This window comes from Paramacrobiotus metropolitanus, unplaced genomic scaffold (assembly GCF_019649055.1).
Source record: "Paramacrobiotus metropolitanus isolate TYO unplaced genomic scaffold, Prichtersi_v1.0 Parri_scaffold0000024, whole genome shotgun sequence".
Classification (NCBI taxonomy): domain Eukaryota; kingdom Metazoa; phylum Tardigrada; class Eutardigrada; order Parachela; family Macrobiotidae; genus Paramacrobiotus; species Paramacrobiotus metropolitanus.
This window is the reverse complement of record NW_026570244.1, coordinates 439,583-454,260: the sequence shown is the minus strand read 5'-3', so window position 1 is coordinate 454,260 and position 14,678 is coordinate 439,583. Positions and strand designations below refer to the sequence as shown.

Below are 14,678 nucleotides of genomic sequence, written 5' to 3'. Positions count from 1 at the left end.
CGCCGTGACCTTTACTAGCATCTCCTCTGTTACCGGCGGGAAGTTAGCGTTCAACGCCTGCATGAAGCGCGCGGACATCTGCTCCCGGCCTTCGCTGCATTGGAATAATTTCTAGTGTAGCAAAGGAGCCTATGCAACTGACATCACTAAAATAAGCACTGTGAAAACGGGAAATCATTTCCTACGGACTGTTCATTCATAGTACCTTCAGATAGGATGAAAATGCAATTAAAAACAAAGCAGAAATTTATCTGTATGCTGTCAGCTGCGTCCGATACGATATCCGCAAGCACAACAACAAGGCGCTACCGAACGTACAGAAGCGGTTTGTTGTCTTGCATAAACTCACGTCGCTCTTCTTTCCCGGCATTGTCTTGCTCTAGCTTCCTTGAGGCGGGTCTTAACTTAATTACTAATGCAGTACGGCCGCCATCGCCGAGATCAGTGCTGACCCCGTCACATGCGTCACATGCACAAGTGAACACGATTCGTGTGATCGCCCTTGTTTCACTGCATGGCGGCCAGCTTTTGTGATGCCCTGCGTTTACCACGAGGCGCTAATTTCAGCGGATGCCGTATAATAATGTCGCAGGTTAACGGGATGCTTTCGGGGACACTTGGTAGTCTTGGGACTTTACAGCGTTCCTGTGCTCACTGCACTAGGAGGCGTAGGCACTGCTCTCAGGCTGAAGAAGCGAGAGATCAGCTGTATTCATCGCACTGAGTTTTGCAAATATTTTATGTGGAAAACCATGTCATTTCGTGATTCCGGCAGCTGCCACGTTTTATCGCTGGCCAGAACGCGTGGTGGCAACTGCCACCGGCAGTGGCAGTTGCCACTGCCACCTTTTATCCCCTGCCAGGGAATGTGAATAGCTGCGCCTTACGCATTTGTCCTGAGAAAAATTCAGGTTTGATTGACCTTTATACTGTTCGGCGCACTGCGTCCCACATTATAAACCTCCATCACACCCTCCATCATACTGACATCCAGTTGCACCGCTTTCAATGCCGCTGCCGCTAGCATTGTATATACCATCAAAAGCACTCCAATTCGCCATCATCTCATCATCATCATCACCCAGCCTCATTGTACAATATATCATCCAAGCTCTTTTTTTGGTAGTTTCGAGAATTCGGTATCATTGCTGATTTCGCGGTACTGCCAAAAAACGAGTGGGATATCCTGTGCGTGCTAGCAATCCGAGGTTTTCGGTAAACAAGACCCGGTGCCAGTTGAATGTAACCAATTTCAAGGTGGAGCGTAATCCAGAATCAACGGACCATCCCGCGGAAGGAACCGGGCTCTTTACAGGTAGCCGGCCGGCCGTTCGGCAGCAAACGTATCCTGCTGTTAAAACATAGCCATGATAGCGTCCCAGCTACATGCGCTCCTACCATACGATTATAAAGCGTCTAAGGTGAGTGATAACTTAATTGGCGTGCCCTTGCGTCAAGTTGCCGCGCACACAAGAGGATTGCTCGCGAGCGAGAGAGATGGATAGAGACAATGTAATTCCTAATATGCAGCGCCAGAACGTGTTGGGCCAGAACGCCATGCGCGCTCGCACATGCAGAAACGTTGAATTAATGGTATTATTTCCAGCCGGTTTTCCAGGTTAACATTCATTCCGCCGACCGAGCGGTCTTCATGCATTACAAGCCGCAGTTGGCAAGCTACACCAGTGCCGCATCGTTGTCTGCTCTGCACCACTACGATGAAAAGTATCAGGGACAGTATAATTTACAGCAAACCATTCTAAGCTGTAAAAGCGTCGTTGGAGAAGCAGTCTAAACGAGATTTACGGCGAGACCGATTTCCGGTCACACGGATGTATCGATGTATCTGTACCGGCGTAACAACTTCCAGTGCAAGCTGGTCCCACAATTTCTCTCGCACCAACACAGCGACAAATGCAGTTTCGCGGGTTACCCCAAAATTTACACTACGGCGCGCCACGGCACGACAGCGTACGCTTTTCATGCATGCGGTATGGTCGATGCAACCCGAATATCGATCTAAATTGTAAACTATCGAAACAAATTATGAAATGTTAACTATGTTCTTATAGTTATCTTAGACCTCATTCAATCATTTTAATTAGTTTAAATTTGCGCAGGCTTCTTGTCATTGAGTACAGGCTGTTGGCGAATAAAATGCCTTCTTAGACCTTGAGAGGCGTTGAATTTGTCGTTGTGGTGGACGTAGTGTAGTGGCAATCGTTCACAGCGCAATGATTCATACCGTAAACGCTAAGAGATCTAAGAAGGAAGAAACCATCGCCAATATACTTTATGTTAAAAACTGCGGGACTAACCTTGTACCAGCACACTAATCGACCGCCACTCAACGGCGGCAGATTGGTGTACTGGTGTACTGCAATGCCATACACCGGTTTCACGAAGTGAGTAGGCATACAATTGAATAACAAGCTACAATGTCATGCCACTTATAAATGTAGTACCTACAATACAAATCGCACTGTACAAGTCGACCGGTAATCGAGGCAAATCGACCTATTCACCGCATAAAGGCAACTACTGAATGCCCTCAAGAAATCCATTTACGATCTTCCTTAAATCCTCCTGCAGGTCAGATTCCGATCGACCTGGCGCGGAAGAAGGTATCGCGATGATCCGTGTGGCCAGCGGAAATCGTTACAGTCAACAAAGTCAACAACGCTCCAACGCCGGCAATCCTCTTTTACATACAGCGATGCAGCCAGCTGCATTATTGATAAGACGCGCGCATTAGATGCACCGGCACTCGCTTGCCACTTCCGGCCGCAGGATCAGCACAAGGGCGCACCTACTCTCCCGACCGATACCTAATGGATTCGCCGCATTCCGCAGCACGCAGCTTTTTCAATCGTTTGTAACGGTGTTTCACTGGTGGTTTGACCTGACGGTGCCGGGCCTTCGCTGCTGCGTTTCCGCATGGTTTAAGGACGTGTTTGTTGACCTTTGGGCAAGCATGTACCTGCCGAATTTTTCCTGCGTTTAATTCCGGCCAGGGCTTTTAACGGGTACATATTCCCCGCGTTTTTTGTTGGTTCGACATTGTGTCTTCGCATATGTACGCGTATATACGAGGATTATTCTCAACAACCGGTCACTTGATCAGCCAGCATATTCTAATTTCTTGAAGGTACACAAATTCTTAAAATATTGCGCTTTCGGTGTGAGATTGCTGCTTGTCATTCGCATATACAGTGTACTTTATGTGTAACGATCAAACTGCAGAATTAAATGTGAGGAAATAGTTATTTCTAAAATTGTATACCAATTATTATTGCTATTTTACATCACTGTTTTATAAAATTATTTTTGAAAATCATTACTTTGAATTTTATTTTTGAAAATCAACTATTTTGAAAACCGTTTGATATTTTCTTATTTGAAAATTATACTATTGTTTATTATTTTATGTTTTTATAAATTTTAATTCTTTTAAAAATTTTGTAACACTGTGTAGTAGAATTATTTTCCAAAAGTTTTGTGTCAATAATTATTGTTAATAATCTGGATTAATTTTACAAATAGGTTTTGAACTTGTTTTGCTGTTATTTAGTTTCTATAAATTCTTATTTTTTGTCATTTTTGTAGCTTTTTGTTTTTTTTTTTTTTTTTTTATGAGAAAAATCCAAGCATATTGCTTTTTTTTATGGAGTAGCAGCGCGTTTCATATTTAATCTGTCGCTTACTGAATGTCCCACTGATACAATTGACAGGCGCACGCAACCGTCATCTCCGACTGGACGGCGACATCCAACTCTTAATTGAAATCTCCCCTGTCGCCCGGTTTTGAAATGGGTCAAATCAATTATCACGCTCAGTGCGCCGCAGCGACACATCGTACGCGCATTTAATTCCCGGTTGATCCAGTCCGGCTGTTCGACATTGTCCCACAAAAACCGATTGTCACGCCGCATGAACAGCAGCACATACATACAACGGCTAGCATTTTACCGGCGTCAGCGAATCAAATTGACACAGTGCTTATAGCGGAATGCGGTTTCATTAAGCCGGTGTTTGCCGGGTTTTTGTTGCTGCGCGGATTACGACGCCGGGGCATCCGGCGGATCATGTGAGATTTGCCAGCCATCTTGTCAGCAAACTGGCCTTTTCTCTGCCGCACAATGCACCGGCATAAACTGCGTCGGAAGTGCGCGACGCCGTTTATATTAATCGGCTCACTAGAGAAACGCCGGTTGCCGGCATTTTCATTCTGCAGTTGATCGCCCGATAATCGAATATGTTTCCCGGATATTCGATACCCGCGCTCGTTCTCCTACTGGCCGGCGCGTCCCGGGTGTCCTCCGCCGGGAATACCACCCGGAGCCTCTCGGACGTCCTGGAGACGTCCTTAATCACCGCGCTGTCGACGCTGTCCGGTGTCAACACCTCCAATCTGCATTTATTGACCGCCCGGTCGACGGTGACCCTCCACGACGGCCTCCAGGACGTCCCGCTGCTGTGGCTGGCCTTGACGGACGACCCGCTCCTCGTCCGCGCCCTCCTCCGCGCCAACGACACCCTGCAACTGACCGCGCCCACCGCCACCCGCCTGTCTCTTCCGGTGACCCCGCCGACCACTTCCGTCGCCGGAGGGACCACACCGACCACCTCCGGCCCCGGAGGGTCACCGCCGACCACCTCGACGGTCATCCCGACCCCGGAGGTGGTCCCGGACACCCGCCACTGCAACCACACGGCGCTGTACAACGCCAGTGACCCCGGGTCGTGGCCCCTGGTGTTCGGCGGGGTGTCCGATCCCGAGGGGGTTGCCCTGTCGCAGCTGGACACGAATATCAGCGGTGTGGCGGAATATATCTTGCGGAAACATAATTGTCTGAGGACACAGGTGACACCGGCGGCGGCCAATATGCTGAAGATGGTCTGGAGTCCGGAGGCGGCGCGACAGGCGCAGGAGTGGGCGGAGCAGTGCCAGTACAAGCACAACAACCAGAGTGACCGCTTCACGCCCGGTAATTAATGTCAATGATTATAAACCCGTAAAATAATATTAAATGATTATTTCATCCTATCTGTTTTACTCCAATATTTTGTTACTATTTCATTCATTAAAGGTTTTATTTTATTGCTACCTTTATTTAAATTATTTTTTACTTTTTATTAATTCATTTATTTGATTCAGTTTAACTAAAATTTCCTTTTTTTATTTAGCTGTTATTAAATCGTTCTTATTGTTTATGTTATGTTACAATGTATATATATATCAGAATACGCAAAACCAGATTGATCGCTTTACGTCAGGTAAAGCGATCATTCTGGTAAATGAAGCAATTTATTTGATTTTTTGCATTTTATTGTATTTGTTAAGTTATTGTTAAAATTATGATACGATATAAACACATTACACATATTTCACTAGCCAGATGATACGATGGGCTTTTTTGTGCCGGTAGAGTTCCAGTGCGGCCAGAACATCGCCTACTCCACGCCGTGGGCCTTTTCCTGGAATTCCATCGTCAACATGTGGTACAGCGAGTACAAAGAGTACACCTTCGGCAAACCCAACGATCTCCATATTGTCGGCCACTACACCGCGGTAAGCACATAATTCGCCTCTCATATGGGGCAACACACGCTGTTCAGCATTTTTATTATTGCTACGTCTTTTATTATAATGAAAAATGAAATACTATACACGAATAAGTGCTCTGTACATATACGGTACGTTGCAGCAATGGTACTGCACGTACCTTGCGTATGTATTGTACAATATGTTACATTTATGCATTGTCAAATCATGTAGTGTTAAGAATAATTTTTAATAAATGTTAATGGGATTGCATATTATGAAACGACATGTTAAAGCACAAAAACATATTATGTTACGTACGAGTACATACTTACTTTAATGTCAAGTTGTTAACATAACACAGTAACATGTGTACGTTAACGTTAACATTAACAAATAGTTACCTAGGTACTTTGTACCCGCCCAAGTACCGTATATTATTATGGTAACGTATGTATATGTACATGTGTATCTGTATGTACATATGTTAATGCGTACATACTTATACATAATTTTTATAATATTACTGTTTAACGAGCAAGTGCGCATATGTTACTTGCGCAGTTGTGTAAAATACACGTAAATCAAAGGGCAGAGATTTATTTTCGATGGGTGGTTTTTACTGTACAGTATACTACTAGTATTCGGAAAACAGATCAGTTATTATTCATGTGACGTATGCCCGCTTGTACGTACTTAGGTTGATGATACTGCATTTATTAGAAATATCTTCATGAAACTAAAACTACCTATATATATTTACAGATGAGCTGGGCGACGACCTTCCAGCTGGGCTGCGGCTATAAAGACTGCGGCGGCTGGCACTATTACGTGTGCAACTACTGTCCCAGGTAAGTTATAGCACCGGCGCGCCGGTCGTTCCCTTCCGCTGACTGTGCTAATCACTTACACGTGCGCCTGTCTAGTGGGAATTTCGGCGATCTGAGCGAGCCGTACAAAGCCGGGAAGCCGTGCAGTGCGTGTCCGGATAGCTGCGACGGCGGACTGTGCAGTAAGTCGTACATCGCTACAGCATTATTCACTGCAACTAGTAATTTTATAATTACAGTACGTTCACGGAAAACAGGTGACCTTTATATATATTGCGGTTAATTACGCAGCGAGTCTATTGGCAATTTTCTGCATAATGACAGCTAGTTGACCTTTACAGCCAATTCCTGCCCGCTGGCCAACCTGTACTCCAACTGCGACGAACTACAGCGCAAGTACAAGATCTGCAGTAATCCCTTCCAGAAGGAGGCCGCCGACAGCTGCAAGGCCACTTGTCGCTGTCCGGGCAAAATCTACCAGTGAATTAGCACCGCAGTGGCACTTTCTTACAACGCTTCCCGTTTTCTATCCAGTCCCTGACCGTACAGCGCCACCGGCCCCTTCCCGACATTATCCAGATGTCCTTACATGTTTCTGGAATAATTCACAGGACTTCCGGTCGGCGGCGCGTAAATACCTTGCCCTAATGATGACTCAGCCAAAAAAAAAGTTTATGTGTAAAATGACGGTTGGTCCGTGGCGGAGTAACGCGACGAGGCGGGGCTGTTTCTGATGACCTTTTGCATGATTGTGATGTGTGCCGCGTATAGCGCACCGAATGTTTCTTCCCTGCAAGTGTCTGCCGACGCCGGTATACCGACTGCGAAGAAGCGGCAATTTAAAAACAATACAGCATTTCATTCGTCACCGTATCAACTGCAGCTAGCTGCTCTGTATTAGTTTTATGTTAATCTGTTTCGATTATAACTGTAGATATCGAAAATTACCCATATTGTTCTCTGCAGCAGTTTAACACGATTGAGGTCAGAGAAAATGCTGCTGGCGCTGGGAGAGAAAGCGTGATCTACTTTATTGCGATCAGGTGTTCGGTTGATTATAATATGTGAGTACATCGAAAACGATCGATGAGAACATCATCAGGCGCATAGTTTCTAAGGCTACAAGCGAGTTGAAGCGACTACCTTCAACGTAATCTGCACTTCTGTGGAAATCCCTTTCCTACCTAACATAAGTTATATTTCACGACAACCTCCAAGGTGAATATTTTACAATTACATAAGTAATTGCGAGACTTGCGGCGCGAGACGCAGTGGCGACCGCCCGGCGTGGCAGCATAATACCAAGTTATTGTGTCGTATTCTAAAGTTTTTGTTATATTCGTGACAAAATATGACTGCACAACTTGTATTAAAAAAAATTGAATTATTAAAAAAACTTGTATTAAAAAAAAAACTACAAGAAACTACTGCAATTTATGAAATGCGACGGCATTGCATAACCACGACGCATAGAATAGTGCGACGTTAATCGAACATGAAACAGTTAAGCTGATGTGTTTTACTTGAGCACCTGTCCGATCGATTTGAATAAATTAAGCGTGCGGCGTGTTTTTTTGCAGTAAAAGCAATGCGGTGCATAGAAAAAAACACCGGCACATGTATACAGTCATACAGCGTTGAATGTACACTTATACTGGCCACAAGCGAGCGCCGGCAATTAAATGCACGCTGCACCGGAAACACCTGACCAACCTGCATCAACACAACTCTACACACTTAAATACCGGCAACTTCCGCCGCCGCCGCAGCACAATCACAAGACCTACATTTCCATTGAACGCCGCGCTGATATTCAATACGATACATCGCACACTTTACGAGCAGCCAGCGACCGAACGCAATCACAATCAGCGCACTCGTAAAACCCACGCCCCGCTCCGACGTCGGCATGGCTCATTCTTTTTCAAATTGCTTTAAACTGCTTCGTGATTCACCCGGCACTCACGTTGTCATTTTCTCGCGCTGACTCGCTGTTTTTCCGTGTACTGCACATCAGCGAAAAATATTCTCCTGTATGCGCGATAATTTATATACTGGTTGTATACGTACTGGAGAATTGTTTGGTGGGAATATTTACTGCAGGTAAATTAAACAGTTGCGATAAGCTCTACCGTTTCGGTGCGCACACGTATAAAGTAGTATTGTATCAGTGGATGATTGTGTCAACACGCGGGCGCTGATAATCCCTGTGTTTCCACTAAGCGGAAATGCGTGGATAACCGTGCCTGTACAAGCTTGTCCCGTAATTTCTAACGTAAAGGTACAGATAGTACGTATTTTGCGCCAAGTTTGCGCTATGAGCAATTGCCACTGCACTACGTCTATCACAGTTATAATAATATTATATTTAAGGCAATTACAAAGTATAAAGGAGAAACGTTCATATTTCTTAAACGATATATATTTTTTTATATTTAATGATTTGTTTATGTATATTTAATTTTCTATTTGTGTATATTTAATATTTATTATTATATATATAAATTTTTTTTCGTTTATTTCTATTTAATATTCTATTTATATTTATTATCCTTCAATTTTTTTATAAGTTTTATCGTATATGTCGATGGTAATTCAGATCGAGTGCATCAGTGACGAAAATGCAGTCATGTAGCGTAGCGCGCCGTAGTAATAAATTTGGCGTAACCCGTGAACTTTTGTATCTGTCACTGTGTTGATGCGTTAAAAATTACGGGACACGCTTGTACAATACAGTACCTGTACAAAACGAAGCTGCGCGGAAAGCCGGTTAACCATTTCGTGTGTGCGCAGTTGGATGGGCTGTTATAATCGGAGCAGTGTTTGTCTAGTCCGCTTCCTGCACACACATACATGTATATGTATACAGCATGACGAGCGCAACGTTAAGTACACACACAGCGCACCGTTCTCTAATCCTGTTTTATTCGGCGCGAGAATATATTTGTTATTAGGCGCAAGGAGCGTTATTGAAGTGTCCTTGATCTGGCTAATCTGCGCGCCGCGAGTGCCTCTCCTCCTGCATTGTTATTCCGGCGATAATCTCCGTGCCCTTTCTCCGTTCATCGCTTAATTAACAGTACTCGCGCGCACGTTCCTCTGTCCGCGCACGTCCCGCGGCGGTTGTCCCATTCGGAAAACAACATCCCGCGTCAACCTGAGCAGCCGCGTATTGTGTTCCCGCATCTCCATTGAAGCTGATTATTCTCGGAACAGAAATGAACGCAGTTTAGCTGTGCTTCGGGATTGCTTGTATATATAAGCGCTGCATCGCTGATCGATCGCTTATTTATCCGCACCGGTATAATATTTTTTCTTGCCGGTTGTGTGGAGATTGGAATTAAATTGTGATTTTGGTGATTGGTGTGGACGATGCCCGGCACGCAGCAGTACCGGCCGGCGTCGTTGACGCGCGGCTCGCTGAGCAGCCAGAGCGGATTACAGCCGGTCACCGCGCGCTCCTCTATTGTGCCGCAGTTGGGTGGGGAGCGGCTGTGGAAGCCGTTGAAGTACGGCCCGGAATACACCACTAGCACCTACGGCATCCTCAAGATCCTCATTATTGTACGTCCTCCACCGCATCATTTCATTGCGCTATAAAAATTCAAGGGTTAAAATTCAAACAGTTCTGAGCCTTATATAACATTACAGCCTGTACACGTAATTTTAAATTAAAAACTGATTCTTTGAAATTTTATTTTCTAAACGTTTCTGCTGTTTTAATTTTTAGTACATTGATCAAAATTTAATATAGGCACTAATATATCGGTGTCCCAATAATGTTTAATTGATTTTGATTATTTTAATAAATTTTATCATTTCTTCCACCCTAAATTATTTAAATAACGATTTTTGAAAAAAATGAGTTGTTTTTTCGAGACCGTTCCTACACCTCAGAACGGTTAAGGCTGATAAAGCGGCGTAATTAAATCGAAAAACGCCATTATTTATTCACGCTGATCGTGCTTGTAAACTGGTTGGTGGTGGTCGTGGTGGATGTTGTCAATATACCGCGAAACTGAACAATATTATTAGTCACATGTTAATTCACCAGCCACAAGACGTGCTAAATGTTTATCAACGACACTAACTCGTAGCGCTCTATGTGAGTAATGTATCTACGCATTAATTACGCGCTGCATGCATATAATATTCCAAATGTGCAATTTACAATAATTACTTCTTCGGCTGTTATGTTTAATTTGTGCGGTGAATCACACCGTACCGTGTAGTCAGCAATACGTTAATTATACAATTTTATATTATCACCTTTTAAATTACGTACCAGCGGAATCTTATGACAAACTGACAGCAAATCAATTCAAAAGCTTTTGTATCAAATTTTAATTTGAGAAAGCATTTAAGGCTGGTGATACCGAGTACAGTATGCCAGGCAAACGATGTTTTAACCAGCAGCCTTTTTACGACGTTTGAAAAATACGGCGCCGCGGTTTTTGTTGCGTTGCCGGCACATGCCGGCAACGGGGTGAATGTGGCCATTAAGTGGTGAATTAAAAAGGAGTTGCGGGAGTGAGAAAGGCAAGGAGTTAAGAAATGAATGCTGGCGGCTAGTGTCAAGTGCGGCCGCGGCCGGCTAATTGACGGAGTAACGGGGCGGTGACGGGGCGGGCGGGAGGAGAGGACGTTAAACGGGGCTGACATGTGCCGGAGAGGCTGTCCCGTGTACGCGCGACCGGATGGACAGGACAAACCAGGACGCACGCTGCACGCACACCCGTCATGAGTGCCTCCGTACTTGCACTGCGAGAGCACATACTTCTATATGTTCATTCAGAGTTTAAAACTGCATGTACATTTTCATATACACTTATGTACTAGGCATACAGTATATCTGTATATTTGTGTATGCGTTCATACATACAGACGCTGTACAGTGTAAATTGTATAATATATGTACTTCATAAATCATATACACTTTTTCATACTCTTATATGATCCTACAGCGCGTACAAGTGGGATTTTCTCAACAACCGACTAATTTCCCTTTATATATTGAGCATCTGTTTACTCACTTGATTTGTATTTTTCGCATATATACAAGTATTAAATGCAGTTTGCACATAATTTATGTGTAAAATGTCGAGTGCACAGTGAGAAGCCTGAGGTCTATAAAAAAATAATTGTTTTTCGAATTATGCACCTCCAAGTAACTGGAATACGTGGGTGATAATGTACAACAATTAGTTTTTGTTGTGTACATTCAAGAAACCGGAATATATACTGTATATACGTGGGTGATCAACTGCTCAAAATGTAGATTAGCGCAGGTGAATGATTGTGCAAAAAGCCCAAGCAGATGCACTGTACGTCGATATCGCTATGAACACTCGTACATAAATACTTCTACACTTATTCATGTTATCCGGCCAAGGCAGGGAAGATCAGCGGCTCTTCCCCTTGCCGGCTGTCCACACGATACCCGGCCACACGCTCCCTCGCAGCCGCCTTTGTGCACGCCGATGCCGGCTGCACGTACACAGCCGACTTTTCCCGGAATACTGTCCGGCTGATAAATGCCACTTGACGTGCCTCTCGTCCCCGCCACTTTCGCCTCACACAACCACTGACATCGCCGCCTCACGCGACCATTTTGACAGCTGTATGGGACTGTATGGGCCGCTCCACCTACTTCCAGAATCCTTAGCTGCCTCTTGTAGCACAAGTCATGTTCCAGTTTTTTCTCATGTATATTAAGGAATCCAGCATGCATATATCATGATACGAGACATATATTGCACCGATGCACAAACACACGGTCGTCTATCGTCCGAAAGGGAGAAAAACCAGTGTATAATATACTGTAATACAGCGCTATTAATATTCAAGGATTAAATATGTACTACATCATTTTCCGTAATGATCTTTTAAAATGTGAGCTACGAATTAAAAAAAAACAGCGACAAATACGATCAGTGCCTCCTTCGTCAGTTTTCAAAACTGCGTGGACGCTGATTTAATTTCTGCGCCTTTTTTATTAATTCTACGTAAAATCAATTATCCTAAAGTCTGCGAATCTCGTTCTTTGCTACTTATTACAGTAATGCACGGTTGTGCTACCTTAGTGCAGTTAGCGATGAATCATGAGAATACGTAAATACTCGTATAATATCGCATGAGACAGACATTAGCGTTCGTGTACGAGTAGAAGAGGTGAAGATATTTAGGTAAATAACACAGGAGATTACTGACAAACTGTAATCAATCCCTTCACGGCATTATCGATCGGTGTTACATTGTTTGCAGGGCATGAGCTGCGCCTGCTTCATCTCGCTGATGATCACGGTGGGCGGTCACGTGGAGAACGGCCGGTACGCCTGCTTCTTCGCCTCCACCTCCGTCACCTGCATCGTCTACACCTTGGTCTTCGCGCTCAGTCGGCTGCGCGTCTGGGATCCCCGGCGGCCGTCATTACCGCACCAGATCGTAAGCTTAAAGTGACCTTTATATACACAAGTGACTTTTATATATATTTTAGAATATAAAGTGACCCTTATATATATTTTAGAATGTATATACATATATACTTTTTTAGAATATGATGTGACCTTTATATATTTTAGAATACGGATTACCGGATGCCATAGACACGGTTTTCTCTGCGTTGTTCCACATCAGAAAACTTGATAATTTTTTATTAAACTCTTGTACAAGCTTGTACATAAAAACGCTAATTATCACGTGATCAGTTTTTGAAAACTTTTTGTCATGTGGAAAAACGCGTAGAATGCCCTAAAGTCGCTAGTGTCCGGTACGCGAGGAATCCATATTGTGAAATTAAATGTCCGGGATGCGAAAGCCGTCGAAGTATATATCGGCACTAACGCCTTTCTATCGGATTAACAGGAGCGCCTGTTCGGCTTCATCTTCATCCTGTGGAACTTCATCTCGGCCGGACTGGTGGCGCCCACCAGCCACCTCTCGCGCCACATCCACCCCAAGAACGCCCACCTGCAGCAGCAACTGCAGGCCCCGCCCAGCCACGCCGGCAGCGCGGTGACCGCGGCCTGGCAGGAGGTGCAGCATGAACCGCATCCGGCCGTGTCGCCGGTGTGCCTGCATAACTTGCCAGCGGAGATCTGCCGCGGCAGCACCACCACCGCCGCGGTAAATAATCCATATGGAAATTAAAATACGTATAACAGAACAGAAATGTAAAAAATAAATATACAAAATTATATTATAAACAAAACATGCAAGAAAATTAAAACAAAATAAGAAATTATACAAAAAAAAAGAAAACAAAAATTACAAAAATAAAATAATATATACATTTTTGTACATAATCTTGAATTATAATAAAATAAAGAAAATATGGGAATATGGACAATAAAATAATGTACAGAAGACGTGTATCGAAAATACTCTTATATATGTAAAAAACTAGAATGTTGATCATGTTCCGTAGGTGATCTGTTTCCTGCTCAGCGCTGTCATTTTGGTCAACTTCTTCTTATCCGTCTGGTGGGGACCACCATTGCGCTACTCGATGCGGCTGAAGAACATTACGGAAGGCGAAAAGTACCAGAACTTCACCAACGAGGACATCATCGAGGAGGAAACCCAGGAATAATTACAGCGCTGCTTGTGCGTATTCTTTAAAGCGTCCTACCTGGGTGCCGGCTCGAGCGTTTGGACACGCTGCATCCCGATCTCATATCCCTCTTCAGTTCCCGGTCCGGCGCACTGTGCCGGGCTCTCCCGTTCTCGGTTACCCGCTTGTTATTTGTTGGCAGCTAGACTAGATGCCCTGATAATATATGAAGTAGCCTAACTGTGACCTGTGCATGCCAAATAGACCGTAAATGTGTATAGTGGACGATTTATCAATATGTATGCCGATAAGATATGCACTGAACTGAATAATTTTGATGTTCAGTTCTTTCTGTCGTTACATATTAATACAGCACAGTATACTTATATGGTAGAGTAGATATTGTCGTTCGATGTTAACGTTAATTAGTGCACTACAGTCACCTCGCTAATTTGTGCTAAAATAATCTCCTTGTTGCCTGTCAGTTTACCTCACCGGCTGCATTGCTGTGACGTGTATATTGTCGTGACGCTATGGTTAAAAACGTTTTAGAAAAATAAGACAGCATAAGATAACGTGCATAAGAAAGCGTATGAATAACATAAAACCTAGGAAATCTACAGAAAGAAGCCTGCAAACCTGAAATGGCAACGACATAAGGAATTTTCTTTAGAGAAATTTTTCAATGAAATGATTTTGATAAAATACGCACACAAAATTAATTACCTGAGAAGCAGCAGCACGCCGGAAC

At 43.9% G+C, this 14,678-nt stretch overlaps 2 protein-coding genes across 3 annotated transcripts; both read left to right on the top strand.

The window, feature by feature from the left end:
* The first annotated feature begins 2,815 nt into the window (after positions 1-2,815).
* Positions 2,816-7,332, top strand: LOC129587320 (cysteine-rich secretory protein 3-like). Its single transcript, XM_055481011.1, has 6 exons — positions 2,816-3,148; positions 3,732-4,988; positions 5,430-5,572; positions 6,311-6,396; positions 6,472-6,557; positions 6,717-7,332. The coding sequence occupies exons 2-6, from the start codon at positions 4,256-4,258 to the stop codon at positions 6,857-6,859; spliced, it is 1,191 nt and encodes a 396-aa protein (XP_055336986.1). The 5' UTR covers positions 2,816-3,148; positions 3,732-4,255; the 3' UTR covers positions 6,860-7,332.
* Positions 7,333-8,326: 994 nt separating this feature from the next.
* Positions 8,327-14,491, top strand: LOC129587344 (uncharacterized). 2 transcript variants are annotated; one of them, XM_055481050.1, is made up of 5 exons: positions 8,327-8,478; positions 9,330-9,939; positions 12,640-12,819; positions 13,240-13,500; positions 13,802-14,491. In XM_055481050.1, the coding sequence occupies exons 2-5, from the start codon at positions 9,748-9,750 to the stop codon at positions 13,964-13,966; spliced, it is 798 nt and encodes a 265-aa protein (XP_055337025.1). In that variant the 5' UTR covers positions 8,327-8,478; positions 9,330-9,747; the 3' UTR covers positions 13,967-14,491. The 2 variants fall into 2 exon arrangements, with proteins under 2 accessions (XP_055337025.1, XP_055337024.1); XM_055481049.1 differs by lacking the exon at positions 8,327-8,478 and having other exon boundaries at positions 9,139-9,939.
* Positions 14,492-14,678: the final 187 nt, after the last annotated feature.